Below are 22,140 nucleotides of genomic sequence, written 5' to 3'. Positions count from 1 at the left end.
GTGGAAATGACCACGCCCATCAGGGATGCTGGTTGCGGTCAGAGTTGAAACAGACTTGAAACTCGCATCCAGAGAGGTCAGCCAAACACTCCATCGTTTTCTCTTCAATATAAAGAGAAAATACATAATACTTATCAGTTTGTTGATGTGAACCAGGCTGAGTATAGCTACAGTACAGTACACAATACAGACAGCTTTGAAAAGTTGTTACTTCCAATAATATATGGGGGGGAAAAAACTTAATATTGTGTGAACTACCAAATACTACCAGTATAGTTTTGTATTTGTCCAAATAGCAATATAATATACAGTAAAAAATAATGATATCACTAAATAGACAAAAAGATGTTGCACTACCCTCTAAAAACGTCAATGAATTTTGCATCTAGAATCAAATCTGCATCACTCACAGTAGTGGAATACATGTGTGAGATTTGTATTAAATTTATGTGTAAACTAGTTCATGAGATCATTCTCATTTTTAAATATTGTAAAAATGCTCAATCTCACAATTGTAATGAGAAATGTAAATAGCTATTGGATTTGCATTAAAGTCAAATCAATTTCTTCTTCAAGGCCTAACTCTCTACTGTAACAGAAACTGGATGTCAATGTTGGTAATAACTCCCAGATTGATTATCTGCTGATATACTTCAATTTAATTCAACTTTATTGTCATTTAATACAATGTGCAGGCACATACTGTATGTAAACAAAAAAGGATTATAGAATTAAGACCAAGACATGTACTCAGCAAGACATTTTACAGTTGAAAAATAAACTGATGACACTTTTTCTAATGCAACTCAAACATATCTTTGGTATTTCTCTAATTACATTGTTTCTTACTTTTCTTCCGACATATACAGCAATATTTGACATAAAATAATTTAATAATATTCTAACAAATGTTATTAAAATATGGGAAAAAGCTGTTTCGCAAACCATTAAAAACCACACAAAGCAGAATGAAGAGAAGGAAACTACAGTGTTCATCGTCTTAATCCAAGAGCAACTTTAATATAAATGTTAAGGGCAAAATATGTGGCAGCACAACATGGCAAAGAAAGGCACATCCACTGTTTCCACAACGCCTAAATGTGATTTCAATCTGGCTTAAAGCTTCATCTATAATAAGAAATAAACTCTAAGTGCTCCATACAAAACAAATTTAACCGATTGACAACAAGAACTGGCACATTTGTCTCTAAATATATTACAGCTTTTATATATATATATATAAAAAGAAATTATACAAAATAAAGAAAAAACTATATTCATTTTTTAAATCCACATTCAATTCACTTTAGTCAGTTTGCTTCATGATAGAATAACACACACACACACACACACACACACACACACACACACACACACACACACACACACACACACACACACACACACACACACACACACACACACACACACACACACACACACACACGTCTTCTTCAACAGAACTGGAAGAAAGACAGAAAGACAGATTGTGATTAAAGATTCATCAGTGAAAACAACTTAAAATTAGACCTCAATTTTTTTTAAATGCTGAAAATATGGAACCATTGTTGTAGCAAAACTATTTACAAATGTGAGTGGAGAGTTGTGTAACTGTATCTCAATCTGTGTGTGCGCAGTCAGAGATATATAAATGTGTACAGGAATCTGTAAATATGTACTGAGATTAGTGAATGTGAACAGGAATCTGCAAATGTGTGTTCACAATCCATGTGATTGTAATCAGATTTGTAAATGTGTAAAAAAAAAAAATTTACAAAACTGTATTCAGATCAGAATCTATTGAGATCTTTAAATGTCGAGACAAATCTGTAAATCTAGACATATATATTAAATTGCTGTGAAATCCAAGTATTTGCTCCAAGAGCTGGAAATACAGACAGTTCATGGGTTACAACTCAGGTGGGACTCTTAATTGGCTCATTTTACACCTGACTTTTTTCCAGGATATTTGGTCATTCTAATCAATTTCCAAGTATTTCCATGACCTGAAAAACTAGTCTCTAAATTTCCAGATTTTCCAGGACACAGCGTAACCTCTGATTCTTTTAGCACATAGTTTTGCTTTTACTGCAGATTTTCTGTTTGGTTCAGGTTCAGGCTCCTTTAGGCTCTTTCTGCAGGCAGCAGTTTTCAGCAAACAAGCGGGGATAACCCCACTGAACGCCTCCTGCCCAGCACCAAACAGCAGAGAGACTGGTGGCGACCAAACCAGAGCTAAAAGGAGGGTGAATACTGTGACTAAGACTCATCACCAGCCAACATAATTTTTTCATTAATTGCAGCCATTTTGCGAATTGCAGCCATTAATTTAGTAGAGACCTCATTTATTGATTTCATTATCGATCTAGCTTATTACGATGTGCTACGAATTGCAACCGATTTTATTAGCCGATTTAGTTACAAACCAACTAGTAATGAATAACAGTATTTTTTTGTGCATTGTTGGGTTAAACTATTTCACTCCAAACTTTCCCATCTATCTATATCAGAAACAATAACTGAAAAACATTTTTATTACACAGAGGAGAACGTTTTCTCCCAGAAATTATATCATTAAAGCTGAAGCAAAATTACACTGAGTTTAACATTTAAAACACAAGATGCCATTTTTAATCTTCATGTAATGTTGTCATTTATAAGAACTTCTTGAAAACCTAGTCTTTTAAATTACGTATCTTTGGATATCTGCAGTGTTTGTTTGCAAAGATGAGAGTTCCTGAGGTCAGAATTTTGATTCATTTCTGTTTAAAATGTCAGAGCCTCACCACCAAGTTTCAGATTCTCAAAGTGCTGAAACAACAACAACAACACACACACACACACACACACACACACAGACAGACAGACAGACAGACACACATACACACAGACCATCGGCTTCTCAAATTAGTCGCTTCACCTTGACCTAGAGCCTGGAGCTAAATATGGGAGGGAGGGAGGGACCGGAAAACCTATGAGGAGAGGGAGGAAGGAGTAAATATGGAGAGGGATGAGATGGAGGGAGGAGGGTGAAAAGGACAGTGGGAAGGTATGAGATGTAAACAAGGGAGAGAGGGGAAGGAGCAAAATGTGAGGAAAGTGAAAAAAAGAAAAGAAAAAGGAGAAAAATAACTAAACAGCAGCGCTGAAGGTGGGACTGGGGAGGTAGAGGAGCAGAGTCCAGTCTCTGCTGCCATCTTGTGGTGAGAGTCTGTTACTGATGTTCAATCATTTAACCTTTCTTACAGCGAGTACTTACAGGGTAAACACAGATGTGTTGTGATTTAGTTTTTTAGTGAAGTAAATAATGTCCTAAATATCCCAGAATGCCTTTCATCATGAGAGATGATGGAATGAGTTTGATGACATTTGATAAGAAATCTAACATCAATAGTTTTTGTACCTTTATACTTTTTTAGAACAGATTGCATTTATTTATTCATTCATGTATTTATTTTTATTTTTTTGGTTCTGTTAGCGTAGGTTTCACTTTTTCTCACTTTCCAAATGGGGGTGGTGGGAGGATGAGTTCATATTTATGTGTTCATACATGCACGAGCAGCTGTATCTGTGTACTTTATTGTATGCATTTGTTGTTTTGCTTACGTGTTTTTATTTATTTTTTCTGTACGTTTAGTCTGAAACATTTTGAGCTCTTCGTTAATACTGTTTAATACTTCTTTACATTAGTGTTTGTCTCTTTACCTTCCATCGGTTGCCGCAGCTGTTACACAACACAAAGGTGGTCATGGGCTCATCAGCACTGCGGGTCTGCACCTATATCACACACACACACACACACACACACACACACACACACACACACACACACACACACACACACACACACACACACACACACACACACACACACACACACACACACACACACACACACACAAAGTGGAGTGAGAAACAGCATAATCAAGCATTTTCATCAAAACTGTATCCAAACAGTTTGTTTGTTTGTTTGTTTGTTTGTTTGTTTGTTTGTTTGTGTGTGTGTGTGTGTGTGTGTGTGTACCTGGGTGTATGAGCAGCTCTTTCCATGACACTTGTTGCAGATGAACATGTCCGTCTCGGTTCCTCCGACCTTCGACAGCTGATGCTCTCTGATGGACTCTTTGGTCAGAGCCTCTCTGATCTGCTTCAGCTCTGCACTCGCCATCTCCTGCACGCACACACACATCACCTATAAATGCATTGTCTGAATGAACCTTTACATTCATACAGACAAGATTCAAATACTCCATCTGTGTTTTGGAGCGGTACGGAACTTCTCTGGGGTAAAGGAAACCTGCACACACACTGGGGAGGTAACCATGAGACACAACATCTGCAGGACGTACCTCAGCAGTCATGCTGGCGATGCGTTGAGGCGAGATGTTCCCACACAGGACATTGCGCCGCAGGTCTGGATTCTTCTGGTCCTTGAGGTTGGAGATGCGGCTTCGTAGACGGGTTTTGTATTTAATATCTGTCGACTTAAACTCCTGGAAGATCTGTGGGCCACGACGAGCAGTCAAGGACAAAGACGCTCACAAGGAATGAACAATCATAAATGTGGACAGTATGTACCGAACATATACACACACACACACACACACACACACACACACACACACACACACACACACTGAAATACAAGACAAATAACTGGCTTAATAACATCAGGGAATGGGGATGTGCTTACTGACAGGTTTTTGTATCCAAATTAAAATTGACTTGACTTTTTTGTTTACAAAGAAACAGGCTTTTACGTGAGGAATCACAGAATACATTAAGAACCACAGCCTTTCTTGGTGGCCTGGATTAGGGTATCTTCTGGGGGATTCAATGAAGGCACAACAGCTTTTCTATTCTTACGTTTCTACCATTAGAGCCTCAGCTGTACTTAGGCCCTGATGTGCTTTGAGCCAACTGCTTTATGTTCAACTATCTGATCATTTAAAGGATGCAGTTCGTGGTGCTGATGAACTGCACTGCATTACACAGAGAGGTCTTTCTGTTGTTCTGCCTACCCTCATTGCTGTAACACACTGTGGGTTAACTGTTGAAACTGCTGACAGACAGATAGACCAACACGGCTCTCACGCTGCGAACACGGCTCAAGTGTTTATCTAACAAAGTGAAACACACCCTGTCAGTGCACTCAGATTAAGATCTTCCACTCAGGTGTGAAATCCTGTTCTGTTTGTTCATGCGTATCTTGTGTAGTTAAAGTTACACAGCGTGACGTGTCGATCACGTGAAAGGATATCCTCTTCAATTTGCGCTGCAAGGTGCTCACAGTCGACTCCAATGGTCCGGTGGTCATCTGGAACACACACAAAATACTCTTTATAAACACATTAAAAGCTTCAGTAGCTTCAGTCTAGAAATACCATCTGTCAAATCTTTGCTCATTCGTTCTCTTGGGAATTAAAAGGTCTCCAGGTCTTCTTTTTTGTTTTGGAAAACGCCATCTAGAAAAAGGATCTTCTCACCATCAGTTTGCAGCGCTGCCACCAGCAGTTCTCGACACTTGTTCCGCACACTGTCGGTGGTGACGGGGGCGGGGGGGAAGGAGGTGACCCGAGGGGGGAGGGTTGGCGTAGTAGGGGTGGTGGGGGTGGTGGGTGTGATGGGCGTGGTGGGTGTGGTTAGGGTGGTGGGGGACCCCCCGGGCTTCTTACTGCTGAGCAGGAGGAGAAATGACGCAAAAAGAAGTGCAATAAGGTTTGGAGTGAGAGACACAGGACACGGTTCTGGTTAAAGGAAGACTGAATCCTCTTCTGTTACTAAAGACACCATGAACTGGAAAATTCACTTTGTGAGAATTGGTCGATCTTTAACAGTGACCTCGTCACTGTGTGACAGACCTTTTCTCGCTGCTGCCAGAGTCCTTGGAGGTGGACGATGACCTCACAGGAGAGCCTTCCTTCTTCTTCTCCTTCTCCTCTGAACCGTCTGCGAGAGGAGAGACAGAACAACTCAAACTGATTTTTAGCTGAGCCCTAAAAGTAAGAAACATTACGCAACAGACCCACAGCATTTCACCCATCCAATCCAATCCAATCCAATCCATTCTTGTTATCGAGACTGCCCAGACTGACAGCTTCATTGTGGGTTGACGTGCTTCTCTGATGTCATTTGTCAAGAAAAGTGAAATTGTGAGAATTAGCTGCTCTTCTATGTTTGATATCAGTAGAAGTTGAATCTCTTTGGGTTTGGACCGTTGGTGTGGCAAAACAAGTGGTTGAGGATGTCATCTTGGACTCTGGGAACTTGTTATGGTCTTCACTATTCTAACTTTTTAGAAACGAATTAGATTGCTAGAATAATTGACACAATTCATTGATATAATAACTCCCATAACCCTGTCCTCACTCTTTCCGGAACTGTCCTCACACCCGTGGGCTAAAAACTCTATTGGGTCCTCACAAAGACAGAAGGACAAGAGTACACAACACACACAGACTTACCCAGCAGTTTCTTCCAGGATTTAATGAGAGCCTTGGCCAAGGTCTGAACTTCTTCATCTGAACTCTGTTTCCTCACCGCGTTCACCGACATCCCGACTCTGGTCGACTACAGAGACAGAGAGGCAGAGACAGAGACAGAGACAGATACAGAGAGACGGATACAGAGACAGAGAGAGAACGAGAGAGTGAGAGAGAGAGAAAGAAAGAGAGATACAGAGACAGAGAGACAAATACAGAGACAGAGAGAGAGAGAGACAGATACAGAGACAGAGAGAGACAGAGAGACAAATACAGAGACAGAGAGGGACAGATACAGAGACAGAGAGAGACAGAGAGAGAGAGACAACATTGTAATGTAACATGTACGGATGGGAATTGATAAGAATTTAACGATTCCGATTCCATTATCGATATTGCTTATCGATCCGATTCCTTATCGATTCTTTTATCGATTCTCATTGGGTGAGGGAATAAGTACAAATTTGTTTGTTTGTATTAACTCGCTTTAATATCTGATCAGAAGACACAGCACAGAGTATACACAAATTATGTGTAGCAACCTCAGAACAAACCTAAAAGTAGGTGAGCTACTTCTCAAAGTAAAGTCCAGGGACCCATAGCCTAGGGCAGTTTTTCTCAACCAGTATGCCATGGCACGCAAATGTTTGCCTTGAAAAATTATCAAGAGTGCTTTAGGATTAGGAATTTGTTAATTTTCACATTAATTGGTCCAGAGAAAAAAATAAATGTTTGGCTTTTAAGCCCAACTGCCATTATGTGCCATACAAACTAAAAACACAGACTGAAATAGGGTGGCCATTTCCTTCACATCAAAAAGGAGGACACTCTGCATACACGGGGACACGCAAGCAGGTATTTGTTTGGTATGATCCGGTTTTAAATTTTAATGTTTTCCCACCAGATTACATAAAGGTGCATACACATACCACATAGCTAATAATAAATATATAAGATACAGTTCATGACAACGTGCCCTCCAATTCAGATTACATAGGTCTAATAAACATCATACAGAAACTGTTCTTAATGTTTTTATCTGGATAGATAAAGGTTAACCTTACGTTCTCTGTCGCTGAGAGCTTGATTGACAGCCTGGTGGTAGCAACTGCAGTGAGTGCTTGTTGTGATCAACACATGGCTTATTTGAATATTTAAATTAGCCATGTGTTGATAGGTCACCACAATGTAACCAATGAAATTACTTATTTTGACACACATTTTTAGCCAATAAGTATAATCATTTTTGTGCAGAAAAATGATCTTGTCATTTAAAGTTACCTTCGGCATTGATAACAGATGGTGTCCCATTAGCTCCGCTGCGGCTTGACTCACTTGTGTCGCTAGGTAGTAGTGTATCAAACACACGACAGTCCTGCAAATGAATTGATGCTGTGTGGCCAAATGTTTCTGCATACTGGAGGTAGTTCCCCCCTTTGACGAAATGGAAACTTTACAAGTGTTGCAAGTGACCGTATTGTCGTCTTTTCACGTGAAATATAACCAAACTTTAGAGCGGTTCTGCCTCGACGCCATGTTTGCTGCGGTCTGAACCAAAACAACACAGCGCGTGTGTGACGTCATGACGCATTTGCAACGAGCGGAACCGATAAGCGGAAACGTTAAGCAGGCACGCTAACGGTTCCAAGGAATCGATTCACTGGGCCCCGGTTCTGAAGAAGAACCGGTTCTCGATTCCCATCCCTAGTAACATGTAGCCCAGAACAGACAAACCAAACACTGGCTCTAGATATCTATAATCACGAGTTTCGCGGCCACCGTCGGTTCTCCTACACACTGGGAACGCGAGCAGTATCCAGTTGGTTGCAATCTGCAACTTCACCGCTAGATGGCACTAAATTCTACAAACTGGTCCTTTAAGCTTTTCTAGTACATCTGATTGATCCAATATCTGTAGGCGGGTACTAAAAATAGCTCATAACATCACTACAGTTCCAACAGCCCCACAGTTAACCAGCCACACCTCCTCCTTTATATAACGGATACTTTACGACTTTAACATGTTTTCCTCTTTAATGCATGTCTATATACTGGATAAGCTCTGTAGGTGAAGGTTGGACATCGGTTCAGTTGTATCAGGTGTAAATAGACATGGTGGAGTTGTAATGGAGACACTGGTCTTTAGCTCTAACAGAGACAGTTGAATCACCACCACAGCAGTGCTGGTGCACAGGAGGAGTGCATGCAGCTGCTTGCCTAAGGCAGGGATGTTTTGTTTTCACTGACATGTAGACACATGGATACACAGACATGGGATACAAAAGAAACAAAGCTGATCCTGTAATTGAATACTAACTCAGATATGAGCTAATATCTGGTGTACTGTGTGCATTTACATTTCGATTTTTATAGTACTTCTTTGGTGTTTTTCACCCTGGACCTTGTTGTCCCATGTTTGTGTCAAATGACTAATGGGGACAACAAGTTTTGAATCTGGTGCAGTACTGCGTGCATGGACAACAACCATAATCCTTATGGGCAATTGTGCACCATCAAATACATCAATTAAAAGTGATTGCTTTTGCCGCTGACTGGCTCAAATTGTTATTTTAAGTGTCTGACAACACTACCCTACAGAGAATCCACAAATCCACAAATCTCTGAATTTAGAGTTCCCCTGCACACATTCTCCTGTCAGAGCCCTGGTCGGAGCCGCTGTAAATCACCTTGGTACTCCCTGTTGTCAAAGTAGCCTCCGTTGGTCTCGAAGACTGCTGATCCCCCAGCCCAGAGCCTGAAAACCTCCACCTTCTGGAAGTCCAAAGCTTCTCGGCAACGACCACTAACACTGGCGCTGCACTAGCCCCCAGTCTGGGCTCCTCAACTAAGAGGACTGCTAGCTGCACAGCTAACTGTTCTAACTAGCTAATGGCAGCTACAGTAAGCGGCGGGTAGCAGTTACTCTGGGGATATTCTGCACCCTATTTGCCAATTCCTTCACGTTGCACAGTCTTAGTAGTGGTGCTAGTGGGCATACTGATGAGAGTGCTACTGCTGGTAACAGCAGTGATAACTAATGAACATCAGGTTGTGTCTGACTGAAGGTGCACATGGAGGTGACATGGGAGAGGGGGTGGAGTTAATTATAGAGGTGGGCGATATATATCGTTTGCGATAATATCGTCATTGTTGTTTTGACGATGTGCAAATCTCCATTATCGAGTATTTAAATTACTTCGCCAAAAATACTGAAACGCATGCGGAAACTCCTCACATCCACTTAATACACGGTGCAGCAACGCTCTCTACAGCCTGGCAGGATTCAGTCACATGACTAGTGGGCCTACGAGATCACATGACGTGATCACATGACCTCTCGCTAGCATCCTCCTTGCAACAGTTTAGCAGTGCGTTGTGATGGTAGAGAGAAAATGGAAGCGCCTTTAGTCCCTGAAGCTACCGGTACTTCAGATGATTTAGTGACGTGGGTCTGCCTCTCTGGCATGGAAATGGTTTAGTTTCGAAAAGACTTTTTTAGCTCAGCGCTCAGAGCGCTTCAAGTTGAAATCTGTTCAACTTTTAACACCACTGGGCGCTCGGAAAATGAGTTTTTGAGCTCTCTCAGCGCTACAAACGCGTTTGGTGGACACAAGCCCTAACTCAGACAATTCCAATCACATTTTAAAGGATATCGACTGATTATCGTTATCGCCAAAATCCCAAACAATAACGAGATATTATTTTTTGCCCATATCGCCCACCCCTAGTTAATTACCTGCAGGGTCTCCAGAGACATCTTGATGTTCTTCAGCTCCCTCAGCAGGTCGAGAGCTCCGTCCTGCAGACAGAATGAAAACCTTTGCATCACTTTCTTAACCAGTAAATGCGGTGGGGGAGGTCAACTCCACAGCGAGCAAACACCCAGCGGTATTTAATCTTTTGTCAATAATGTGTGTCTGATAAACAGGAATGACAATGCATCCGTCTCTGCCTAATTTGTCATGGACATCATTCATTTAACCAATAAAGTCAAGGTGGCATTTTGTATTGCATGTGAAGATTCACGGTTTCTTCCAAACATTCCCACCCACAGCTGGCCAGCTGTCACCCAGACGCCCGAGAGAATCATTCAATGTGCACTAAAGGTTACAGAGAGAGTGATGGAAGCACAAGATTGAATTTTTGAAGTGGAGCTTTCTCTGGGAGGAGCTCTGGCTCTCCGCTGGTCAGGAGGTTCTCACTTTAATTTATGAGGTCTGGCTTTAGAGAGGAGGTCAGATGAGTGTTGAAGTAGAGGCTGTTAAAGAAAGGAAAGACGAGTAACAAACTGTTGTGTCATCCCTGCATATATTCCCAAATTCCCCCACATCTCTGTGCAAACTGTGAGAGCAAAAGTCCCCGAAGGTATAAAACAACACAGAACTGTTATCACTCATGTGTAATCACTGATAATTATCTGTAAGCCTAATTTCCACTGCTACAGTTAGCATTAAATGGATGTAGACAGTTTGCATATAAAAACTGTAAAGAGACAGCAAAGAAATTAAATCGCATGGTCACATTCACGTCTGCTGCACTGGCTAGATCACACAAATGTGAAGGGCGGGGGGGGGGTCATAGCAACTGCAGTGTCACTGATACATCCTACATGCATCTGTAAACCATCATCAGATGTCAGATTTCAGAAAGGTAGTGATTTAATACATAGTGATTATGTTCCAACATAGACTGTAAAGTGCTTCAAAAACATGAAATGAAAATAATTGATGTCAGCTATTTTGACAAGATTATTTCCAGTGAATATTTTTAGGAACTTTTCATACATAATACAGGCAAAGATTTTTATTTTTTAACAATCACACATGCTTAGTAGGTTTCTTTTGGACAGAGCCAGTGTTTTTTTCTCCTTGATGCTTGGCTGTGTATCAGCTATTTGGTTGTTTTAACAACTTTAAGACTTTTCTAAAGCAGGATGAGGCTGTTTAGCATAGAGTGACGGCTCTGAGAACATAGTTTTGTGTTCAGGTTTGGATCTTAAATAATAAGCTAAACTTTAAAAATAACAGTTTCATTTAGTTTTCTTCACAGAAATGAACACAATTTGGAGATTTAGGCCTACGTTTTCTTACATTGCCCCCATGAAGCTTTGGTGCCACCTATCAGGGATCCCGACACTAGAAGGTTGTTTTCACTTCCATCTGCTGGAAGAGGGAACTTTCTCTGAGCTCAATCAATCTGACTTTAACACATGAGCATCAGTGCCTGAAATGGGTTGGTAGCTTAACTCTCAGGAAACAGCAGTGAAAATGTCCTCGTTAAAACAGGGTCAGGGATTTGTTGTGTGTTTAGGGTTAGTGTTGAGCTGAATTAGGCTCCTGCAGGGGTGTCTTTAGCATCCAGGAGCCTAGAGTAGTACTGGCCACCCCAAGTGCCCATTGTCCTTACTTCTTCCACTCCGCACTGTCTTTCAGAAATACATTTTAGAACTGGCATGGCCATTTTCAAAAGGTATCCCTTGACCTCTGACCTGAAGATATCTGAATGAAAATGGGTTCTATGGGTACCTACCATTCTCCCCTCTGCAGACGTGTCCACTTTATTCTATATATATATATATCCCTGCAGATTTGGGGCAAAAACATTTTGTTTTTTTCACGTGGTATAAATGTGTTTTCGCCTAGTGCATTTGAATATTTCTGCAGACTGGGGGCCCCGAACAGTGTTGGAATTGTATAAATTGGGAATGAATGGAAAACTGAGACACATACTTACTGCCACCTCTGCATGAGTCAGTGGTTTGTTTTTTTAAAACTTAATGATTTTATGACTTGTGTTTAAGTACATTTTTTGTGAAGCACTTTGTAATGTGGATTTTGAAAATGCTCTAGAAGCAAAGATTATTATTATTATTATTATTATTACTACTACTTCTTTAAGAATTAACAAGGGAATGGAACTTTTTTGTGGAAAAACCACATCAGACATTTGTCTTAAAAGATGTCTGTAGGAACCCTTTAAGACCTTGTTGGTGGTCAGCATACAGGGAGGTCAAACTTCCCGGCTACCCAAAGCTTTCTAGTGTTTTCAAAATAAAACTCTGCATGTTTGATGTTCACTGTCCATTACAATAGCACAGAGTACACAGAACCTTCCAGGGCACATGTTAAAGGCTGAAGCAGTCAGTGCTGCGCTCCCTCTTCCATATTTGCCTGAAAACTACACTTCTACATTTAAAAAACACCATATTTTAGAAATATATCTGACTTCCTTAATACAGTAACGGAGTCGCTTCTTTCTCTGCACCCACATGAATGTAATAACCTGTGGAGTCCATAAACTCTGAGCTAATTGGCTCAAGGTGCGGGTGTTTCAACTGGCAGCCCTTCCACCAATAGCTGCAGTGATTTACAGCCAAAATGTTTCCACAAACCGTCCCGGAGCATCCGCAGCAGCTCTCTGGGGGACATAATGAGCAGAAATGCGTGAAGCGTCCCGCACGGAGCAGCCGGCGGACTTTAAACTGTCCGCCGGGCTTCCAGAACCTTCCCTCTCTCCGCAGCCCGGGCTCATCACCTGATCGCCTGTTTTTCAGCGGGGTTTGGGGTTTTTTTTTTGCACTCACCGTGTTCTTCTTGTGCACCATTTTATCCAGCTTTTTGGCGATGCGCTCCACTTCCTGGTTTTTAGCCATTTTGAGCGGATTCCTCCCGTCAGTTCTCCTCCTGCGCCGCGGTGACAAGCCCCATTGATGAGGAGGAGGAAGAAACTCTCCCTGTCTCTCTCTCTCTTCACTCTCTCTACGCAGCCTGTCTGTCTCCTTCTCTCCCAGCTGCCGCCTGCCTCTCGTTTGTTGTTGTGTGTCACCGTGGGACGCCGGGAGTTGTAGTTTTTGGTTTTGGGCCCTGTCCAAATTCAGCTCAGGGGCGACTTGTCCAGAACTTTTAAAGGAGACTCGACAGTCCAGCAGGGTCCTTTATTTTATTATCTATATTTTATTATTCATGAATCATTAAAACCAGCGATGGCTGATAATGGATATGGATCTTTATTTACATTTTATTTTATTTCTATTGGTGAATTAGGTTCATTTTGTGAGGCTGTTGCATCATCATCCTGCTGCAGGATCTATATATATACACTAAATGTGGTTTTCTTAATTTATCCAGCCTTCGGATTTCAACCAATAATCCAGTTTACACGACCTCCACGAGAGAGGACTGTCCACGTGCAGCACTCTCAGCCAATGAGGTCCTTCCCTCGGCTGTCCCACGGTGACGTCTCGGCGTGGACTCTCCTCAGGACCAGATGACGTTCATGACACAGTCCAACTTTATCCATACAGCACATCACTGATCACAGCAGATCAAGAAAAGCCTTTAAAACGAGCCTGAGTCTGTTGGGATGGAGATCAGGATCTGACCCTCCACCCAGAGAGAGTTACTCTGCTACTGCTCTCAGGTTGATGACATTATGATGACATTTCCATTTTCATGCTTTATTACGTCTCTGACATTTTGTTACTCACTTAAGAAACATTGTAACTGCGTAACGTTGATCCACATTGAACACGCTTTAGTTCTTTGTACAGCACACACAATGCATAGATTCCTCTTTTTTCTGATCTAGTTTTTATCTTTTAATAGTGTAGGTCAGATGGACAGATAATTATCAGCCTTTACATAATTGGCTAATACACATGAATGATTTTAACATCAATATACAAGCATTCAACTTCCTGACAGAAGCTTTATTTGTCCACTTCAAGTGTTAAAGTTCCCCCTTTTTCTTCCTACGCCCTAAATGGCACATGGGTAAAATAATAAATTAATTAATAAAGAAAGAAACAACACCAACACACAGAGACACAAAAAGAAACTAATGAAGAAATAATAGATATATTTGAGAATATATATATATATATATACTGCGCACACACACATATACCTGCACACATATAAACTTAAATGGCAAGAAATCAAAGAAATAAAATAAATAAACATCAGTAATAAAGAAGCTGCCACAAAAGAAACAATGTAGACCATATCTTGATGATGGTATGAGCATTTATACCGACTGTCATTATTTCATAAAATGTAACTTTCCCCAGCGCCCTGGACAGGCTATCAGTTGTATTTCCCTTCACATCATTGATCTGAGCTATAGAAAGGACTGAGAGGATCCACTGGGAGAGCCTGAGTTTATGAGCGTTCCACCTTAATACTAACAGTTTTTAAGATTCCTCTTAAGGATGGGGTAAAAATACATTTTCTTCGTGGTAAAGGTTAAATACCTTGTTGGGAAATGAACACAAACCAGCTGATCAGAAATGACTGAAAACCTTTGTCAACTTTAAATTAGATTTCATTCTGGTTCACTCAAGAGTCCACAGCCTGCATGCACTAACTGTGTCCTTCCTCTAGATGTCAGTGTTGTTATTTTGTACTTGCCGGTAAAAGCATGCAGTAAATGTATAGTGTGTTTCTGTAACAGACCAAATTCTGTAAAAGAGATCATTTATTTGGAAACTGGAGTGTAATTGGTGTCTGATTTAGACTGCAAAGAACCCTCTGCACACTTTGGTGCAGTGAACGTATACAGCCATCCAGGGACCTGATGGAGGTCTCAAAGACTTGGATATGTTTTTTCAAGTTTTAAAAGTGCACAAACACAAGGCAGCAGATAAAATTAACAAATTAGAAATATATAAATTTAATATAAAATGTGACCAAATGGATACGATTTGTAAACAATAGAATCAATTTCACTGATAAGAAATAAAGAAATAAAGTCAAACCAGGATAAGCTCTTTAAGAAAAGTTCTATGAAATAGGCTGCTGGGTATTTTCATCTCTTTAGGGCCTCTAAAAATACTCAACTAAACCTAAAAGTCTCTATTTGGTTGACATTAATGTACGTCCACATTAAAGGGGAACCAATTTTACACATCAGTCTGTTTATAGTTGTTGGGCAGTGCTACTGCACATGTAAAAAAATTGTTTTGTCTGATAAATGTCCTCAGGTGATGTCACTTGAGTCAATGTAGGTTGGGCTACAAGACTGAAAATGAAAAGTTGGTGTGGAGTTAGAAAGAGGTGAGCTTACCAGATCTCTGTTGCCTGCTCCTCATCTCAGCCTGAAGCTAGCTGCTTGAGACTACATTAGCTACTAGCACAACACAAAAGTTGTATTGTGGGTAATGTAGTCTCCGCAGTGTGACAAGGGAGAATGTGTGGAATAAAAAAAGATAGTAACTGTGGCTCTGCCAATTCATTTTTTCTCTTATTCATAAGAGCAGCCAAAGATTGACAGAGGGGGGAGATCCATGCAGAAAATGTCTACTATCAACAAAGCACATTCCTTTAAAAATAAACGGTACAAATGGATCTAACTAACTTTTTTTTTAAACAAATATTCAGATAAAGCAGGAATTTTGCCTGCTAAAAGAATACTAAAAATGTTTTTGAACCTCCAAATGCAGCCAGGGAAGGGCCTAATCTGTCTCCATTTGGTTTCTGTTCCTCCAAACATTCAGTCCCTAAATTAAACCCAACTCCTGTGCTGTCAGCGTGGTCACCTCTCCAAACCTGTGCCTGCTGCTTGCTCGGGGTGCGTGACGAATAGAACAGACGCTGGTTGCTGCGAGCTGGCCGCTGAGTACCCTGTCTGAACGGACCAACAGGTTAAAATGGCTGCCGAAAGGAAGCGGGCGGTGCATCGGGGGGACGTCTGCCTTCTGTGTCCCTGGCATATTTGCTTCAAAAACGGAGATAAAAGGTTTGGATATATATTATTGGCGTACTCAGCAGCGAATTTTGATTTTAAAAGTAGCAGAGTACATCAGGTAAAATTACAGGCTTGAAAAAATACGACCCAAAAGAATTTCTTAATAACAGTAATGTGAATAGTTGCTTTCACCCCTGGATAAGGTTTTACTAGTAGACTTTTTATTATTTTACGGGGTCAAAACCAAAATAGGTTGGGAAACATTGCTCTAATATCAGCAAAAGATAAATCCTGTAAGACAGAGGGTGGTGATTTATGTCAAGGATGAGCAAAAATAACTAGAAACATCCCATATTTTATGTAATCCAGAAAATGTAACATTTTTAAACAAATTGCCAACATTGGCCTCCAGATACAACTGCCTAACACTCTTCTGTAGTGGTCCTGTCTCTTTCTCTCTCTCTAAATTTAAATCAGACGCTCCTCTCTGCATTCCAGACAAGTAAATAATTCTTGGAGAAACTTTTTTCTTTTGGTCTCATGAATTCTTGTTGCTTGATGTCTGCAGCCAAGAACCTCCTCCAGCTGAAGGATCTACACAGCGGAGCTGGCAGCGACTTCAACAGCTGCTGGGTGAGATAGCTGCCAGTCCGAGTGTGTTTGTGTGCGTTTGCTACAGAGAACCTGGAGAGCTCGGAGGTATGCAGCGAGGAAGGAGAAGATGCAGAGGAGAGAAGCTCATGCAAAAGCAGCTAATTCTTCCTCTTCTTTTGTGCTTTTCCTCTCACCGTCACCTCTGCTTTTTCTTGTTTTTGTTCTTCCTCCTCTCATGTTTCGTTTTTCATGTATTAATCTGGAAGGTTTCCTCATCGCTCCCCACGGATCCGATGCTTTCGTCTTTAGTCACTTCCTTCGTGTATGTCATTTATTTTGTACAGTATTACAGTATTTTTCTGTTGCACTTTGTTATATGTTCGATACATCTTTTCCATTCAGGTGCATGGAATCTTTGCTCTGTTCTGTTTTCTTCTTTTATTTCAATCGTTCATGTCTTTCTCTTTCTCTTTCTCACTTATATTGCCTACTTCTTCTCCCTCCACTCATCTATTTTTTCCTTCTCTTTTTCCATCATCTTCTATTCTCCCTCCTCTCTTTATTATTTTTTCTCTCATCTCTCCCCTTTTTCCTCCCCTTTTCTGCTCACCAGTCTCACCTTCTCTTCCTTTTCTCCCTTCTTTCATCTCTCCTTACCTTTCCTCCCCTCACCTCCCTCCATGCACTTTCCTTCCTCCTCTTCCTTTACCACTCCAGGTGTTTCTCTTTTCATCTCCTCTCCTGCTACTTTCTCATTCCTTCCTCTTATTTGCTTCTTCTCTTTCACTCATGTCCCTGTCCTCTTTCTTCCTTTTCTCCTCTCTCTGCAATGTTTTGTCCTCATGCCCTTCGCTCTCGCCTCCTCTCTGTCGTAGCAAAGATTAAATCTTGATATTGAACCATATTTTTAAGGAACACATGACACTTTAAACAAAACAAAAAAAATTTGTTGATGGCGCTCATGATGTTGTTCCCGTACGGACCCTTAGCCTCTACTGAAGTTCATTCATTGATTTCCGGCAAAGTAAACTAAAAACAGCAGGAGATCTAAATTCCAGGAAGGGAATCAGTGAGTGACACAGGATGGTAAAAACATGAATCAGTGAATGATTTAAGCTATGTGTCACGCCTTATTGTCCACATATGTGATTTCCAAATAATTTCCTCAAAAAAAAAAGCTTGTGTCGTGGGATCACATGTTGAATAAATACCATATAGTATATTTCCATGGGCCCGGTATAGCACCCTGTGGCATGCCGAATCATGCTGAGCTGTAATAAAATCCTCACAGCTGGGGATAACCATGTTGACCCTGTGCTATTGTGAACCTGCTTGGAAGTAGGACTAACTGGGGCCAACCTATGATGGTGTCAAGTCTCAACCAACCAACAATACATCAGACTTTAACACAGGAGATTGCTGTTTGTTTCCCAATTTCCTACCTGTCAGTCAATGTTGGTTTCTTTACATCGTGACCGCAGTGGTCCCCTGACCTTCACCACATGGCTTACTATTGTAACCATGATGACAAAATCTTAAAAAAATTGCAATTTGAACCCAAACCACAATCTTCCTAACCGTAACTGAGTCGTTTTTGTACCTAAATCTGACCAAACCTTAACCATAGTGTTGTCACATCATAAAACTGATTTATTTTCCAACAGTATTTGGAAGGGCCAGATGAATGATGTCTTGCTGATAAGGGGGGCAGATCAGATAAGGCTTCTATGTGTTGCTCTAGAAGGGGAAGTAACAACACATTTTATAATTTCATGTGGAGGATTTGTTGGATGCACAAAGTATTTGTTACTGAGATTATCTAAGATTCATTAGTGGTTCAGTCCACAGATATGGACACACAGCTCTTTTTGGTCAGCATCAATCTGAGGTCGCATTTACACCTTTTGGTTAATTTGGTCAAGACCAAGGAAATAAATTATATGTGACTGCCTTCTAGTTCTGGTCTGGTTCATGTTCCCACTGGCTTTTTCAAACCAAGCAGCACTTTATTGAACCATGTGTATTTATTCATCCTTTCACAAAGAGCTCACAAAAAAAATAACTGAAATAACAATTTTATGCATTGCGAAACATACTGTAGGTGGTCTCAGTCCAGTTAATTTATCCACACCAGAGTTCAACTGACAACTTTCATCCCAGCCAGACCAAACTAAACAGGGTAGGCATGAAAGCACATTAATGTATGTGTGAACCAGCACAACTGAGGTAGAATTGCTTATGACTCAGCACGATGTGAGTCCCCACAGCTATGTAAAAACCAATAGACTTGCAAACTAATGAATTCTAGCAACCAACTTGGAGAGTGAAATCAAGCTATAAGCTCTATGTCTGTTATCATGATGCTGAGGCTTCTTGGTTGTTGTGATTGCAAACATTTTTAGTAATGATTGAGAAAAAATGACCTTTGGGATTCTTGGTTAACCTTTTTAATATGACTGTATTAAGGAGGTGCCCTCTGACCTTGGTCTATGGAGTTTAGATTAACTTCTGACAGTAGGGACTGTTCGTTCTAGCTGGAGTAGATCTATGTATACAGGAAGTGTTTGTTCTGTGTGCGTATTAGATCAATGAAACCTGTAAGCAGCAGCTGAATGCAGGAAGTACCCTCTTCTTGTGATCTATGGACTCATTCGAATTCACCTCTGACGCCAGGAAGTGTTTCTCTACTTTAAATGGATCTTTGGAGTCTCGGTTATTGACAATCTGAAGCAGGAAATGCCCACTCTCCTTGATCTGTTGCTATTCATTTTGACCCTTGGCACCAGGAAGCGTCCTTTCTACTTATACTAGATCTATGGAGGCACTGCTAGTAATGACCTCAGACAGTTTCCGCTCTGTTGGATGGATGGCGCAATTCTTATTTCCTTCAGAAAGGAGGCCAAGTATTGTGTGGGGTTCTTCCTCTGATGGTAAATGAGTCTCCTGAAGCTTAGTCAGAAAAGAGGCTATTTTCTAGTTAACAAACTATTGAATAACCAGACGTGGAGAGATTTGCTATAAGAAATTATTATTATTATCAGATTTTTCCAAATTTTTATTTTGAAGTCAAAACAGCAAGGCTCAATGTTAATGTCAAATGGTTTTATCAGGACAAAACTGCATAAGAGAAAGGTGTGCAATCTTCACTAATCACTGTAACACTCAATCAAAGTGTGAGTGTTTGTCTGATATGTGGAGAGTGTAGTCTTCGTTGCCAACAGGACACGATTATAGAACATTTAAGGCCTCAGCGGATTGTTGTGGATCAGTGACTTTGTAGTGAAGATGATTTTTTACACATTTTAATGTGCTTTTCATGGAATGTTATTTAATTAAAGTTTAATTTTGTTAATTGTTGATGTGTGGAAGTTGAGAACCGCCATGCGTTTAATTATTTTTTTATCTTGAGATCTGAGAGTTAATTCATCTCTCGAGAAAACAGAAGGCCAATTTCTCAAGATAACAAAATCATTTTTCACTAGAAACTCAGCCTCCCATTTCATGACAGAATAATTATGGCAAACTCAAAAATGAGTGTCCTTTTTTGTTTGATCACTCCTGATTTCAGCCTTTAAGATCACTGTCATGACTGTTGGGGAGGATTCATAACTGAACTCAAAAGAACATCTCAGAGTTTATTACGCTTTTAATTTCCTGGCAACTTGATGCAATACTGACAAAATATATCAGGAGAAGATTGAGATTTATGAAATTAGCTCAAAGGTCCCTGCAATATCCAGATTCTTTTCATGCACTTATTTACTGGCTGCTGGCTCATTTTGGTCAGTATGAAAATTTATATTGACTGGCATGTCATTCCTCCATGCATTGTCCATTATGTTGTACTAATCTATAATACACCATCTCTGCACGCTGGCGTGGCACTCCGGATCTTTGCTAAACATTCAAAGTAATGAAAGAAAACAAACCTTTTGTTTTGTTGTGATAATGGGTTGATTATCTTGAAATTAAAATTAAAGAAATGAAAAAAATAAATAAAATTAAAGTAATTCTCTCGAGATCGCAAATTAATTGAACAAAAAAACAACCAAAAATGAAAAAGCATGGATGTTCTCTACTTGTTGGGACTTTTTGGGACTTGTTGGGTGTGTGTCGGAGACTGATTCTTCCCATAGAACATCGTAATGAACTGCAGCACCGAGGTGGGTTAGGGGTTAGGGTTAATCAGACATTTGCCAAATCAACCACTTTAGTGAAAGTAAAAATATTGTTTGAAAACACTTCTAACAAAGCATAAATCTGACTTTTATGTGACTTTTGTGTGTCCGAGTCTGTTTTCAAGAGAGGTGTCTTTCTCGCCTCCTTCAAGAACACAATCTGACAAGCAACACAAAGGTGAGGTTTATAATTCAAAAGTAAAAACATTCTCACCCAGTAGTTTTCAGTTTTACAAGAGAAAACCACTTAATCTATTAATGATAAAGGTTAAATGGTTGGAAATTGTACATCTGGTCAACTTCCCCAACTCCACTAAAGGGCTGTGCACAGCTGCTTTCCTAAGCTCTTCGAGGTTAACCATCTGGACCTGTCCCAACCTTCATTAAAACAGATACATCTTTGACTTCAGTAAGAAACAATTGCAAACAAGTTCTGAAAAATGTATTTGCTCAAAAATGTTCTTTTATTGAAGTTATTGGAGCAGGACAATACTGTCATTATATTACGGAAGTTCAGCCACCCATGACGTTCATGCTGTAATAGACTCATATTTTTTAAACATCAAAGAAGCAGAAACAGGAAGGGGAAACACTGAACGGACCAATCAATCTGCGGTATGAAAAGCCGTCTGACACCTGACATGACTGAACTGTATGAATGTAATGACTTATTATGAAATAGCCTGAAGTCTGCAGTTTAACAGTGTAAAACTGTTATTGGGTTCTACTGGGTTTACAGTCTTATGTGCCATAGAAGAGAATGATTCCAGTACTCATAATGATATAGGAAATGTTAATATTAGTCTCTAATGTGGGACTGTATTTGGATTTATTCTTTAGCTTTGTTTTCAATGCTGTCTTTTTCTTGAATTTTCACCTTATCTAATTCCCTGTGATTAATCTTTAGTCTTGCATCAGCAAAATGGGATCACGAATGAGGCTGTGTACAAGCGTTTGTGTATTTGTTCGTTTCCCGGCCGGGTGCCAACATTCCAGCCAGGCGGCCACACCAGGAGACAGGAAGTCAGGAACAAGGTGATAATGATGTCATCATCCTGGGACAGAGAATGAGGCCGTCGGTCCCAGGTGGCACAGGTTTGGGCACACGTCCAGTAATTCCACGCCCTGCAGGGGCACCAATGAGTGGCCAGTAAACAATATTTTAAAGTTCAAATATTAACTTCAGTCCAGTGCCTCAAGAT

At 40.4% G+C, this 22,140-nt stretch overlaps 1 protein-coding gene across 5 annotated transcripts in view; it reads right to left on the bottom strand.

Moving 5' to 3' along the window:
- The window catches only part of tcea2 (transcription elongation factor A (SII), 2), a 125,692-nt gene extending 112,283 nt beyond the window's left edge, over positions 1 to 13,409 (bottom strand). Inside the window, exons 1-11 of one of the 5 annotated variants that reach the window (XM_051424379.1) lie at positions 13,066 to 13,409; positions 10,219 to 10,281; positions 6,465 to 6,570; positions 5,862 to 5,949; positions 5,487 to 5,677; positions 5,261 to 5,317; positions 4,350 to 4,504; positions 4,025 to 4,171; positions 3,706 to 3,777; positions 1,448 to 1,463; positions 992 to 1,387 (exon numbers count right to left, since the gene is read on the bottom strand). In XM_051424379.1, coding sequence (XP_051280339.1) covers positions 1,455 to 1,463; positions 3,706 to 3,777; positions 4,025 to 4,171; positions 4,350 to 4,504; positions 5,261 to 5,317; positions 5,487 to 5,677; positions 5,862 to 5,949; positions 6,465 to 6,570; positions 10,219 to 10,281; positions 13,066 to 13,134 — 957 coding nt within the window. In that variant the 5' untranslated portion in view covers positions 13,135 to 13,409 and the 3' untranslated portion in view covers positions 992 to 1,387; positions 1,448 to 1,454. Of the gene's footprint in view, positions 1 to 991; positions 1,464 to 3,705; positions 3,778 to 4,024; positions 4,172 to 4,349; positions 4,505 to 5,260; positions 5,318 to 5,486; positions 5,678 to 5,861; positions 5,950 to 6,464; positions 6,571 to 10,218; positions 10,282 to 13,065 lie in introns of those variants that run through there. The other 4 variants (XM_051424380.1, XM_051424378.1, XM_051424381.1 and 1 more) reach the window with 4 other exon arrangements.
- Between the last annotated feature and the right edge of the window lie 8,731 nt (positions 13,410 to 22,140).

Source organism: Dicentrarchus labrax, unplaced genomic scaffold (genome assembly GCF_905237075.1).
Source record: "Dicentrarchus labrax unplaced genomic scaffold, dlabrax2021, whole genome shotgun sequence".
NCBI lineage: Eukaryota > Metazoa > Chordata > Actinopteri > Moronidae > Dicentrarchus > Dicentrarchus labrax.
This window is presented reverse-complemented; position numbering and strand designations above follow the sequence as displayed.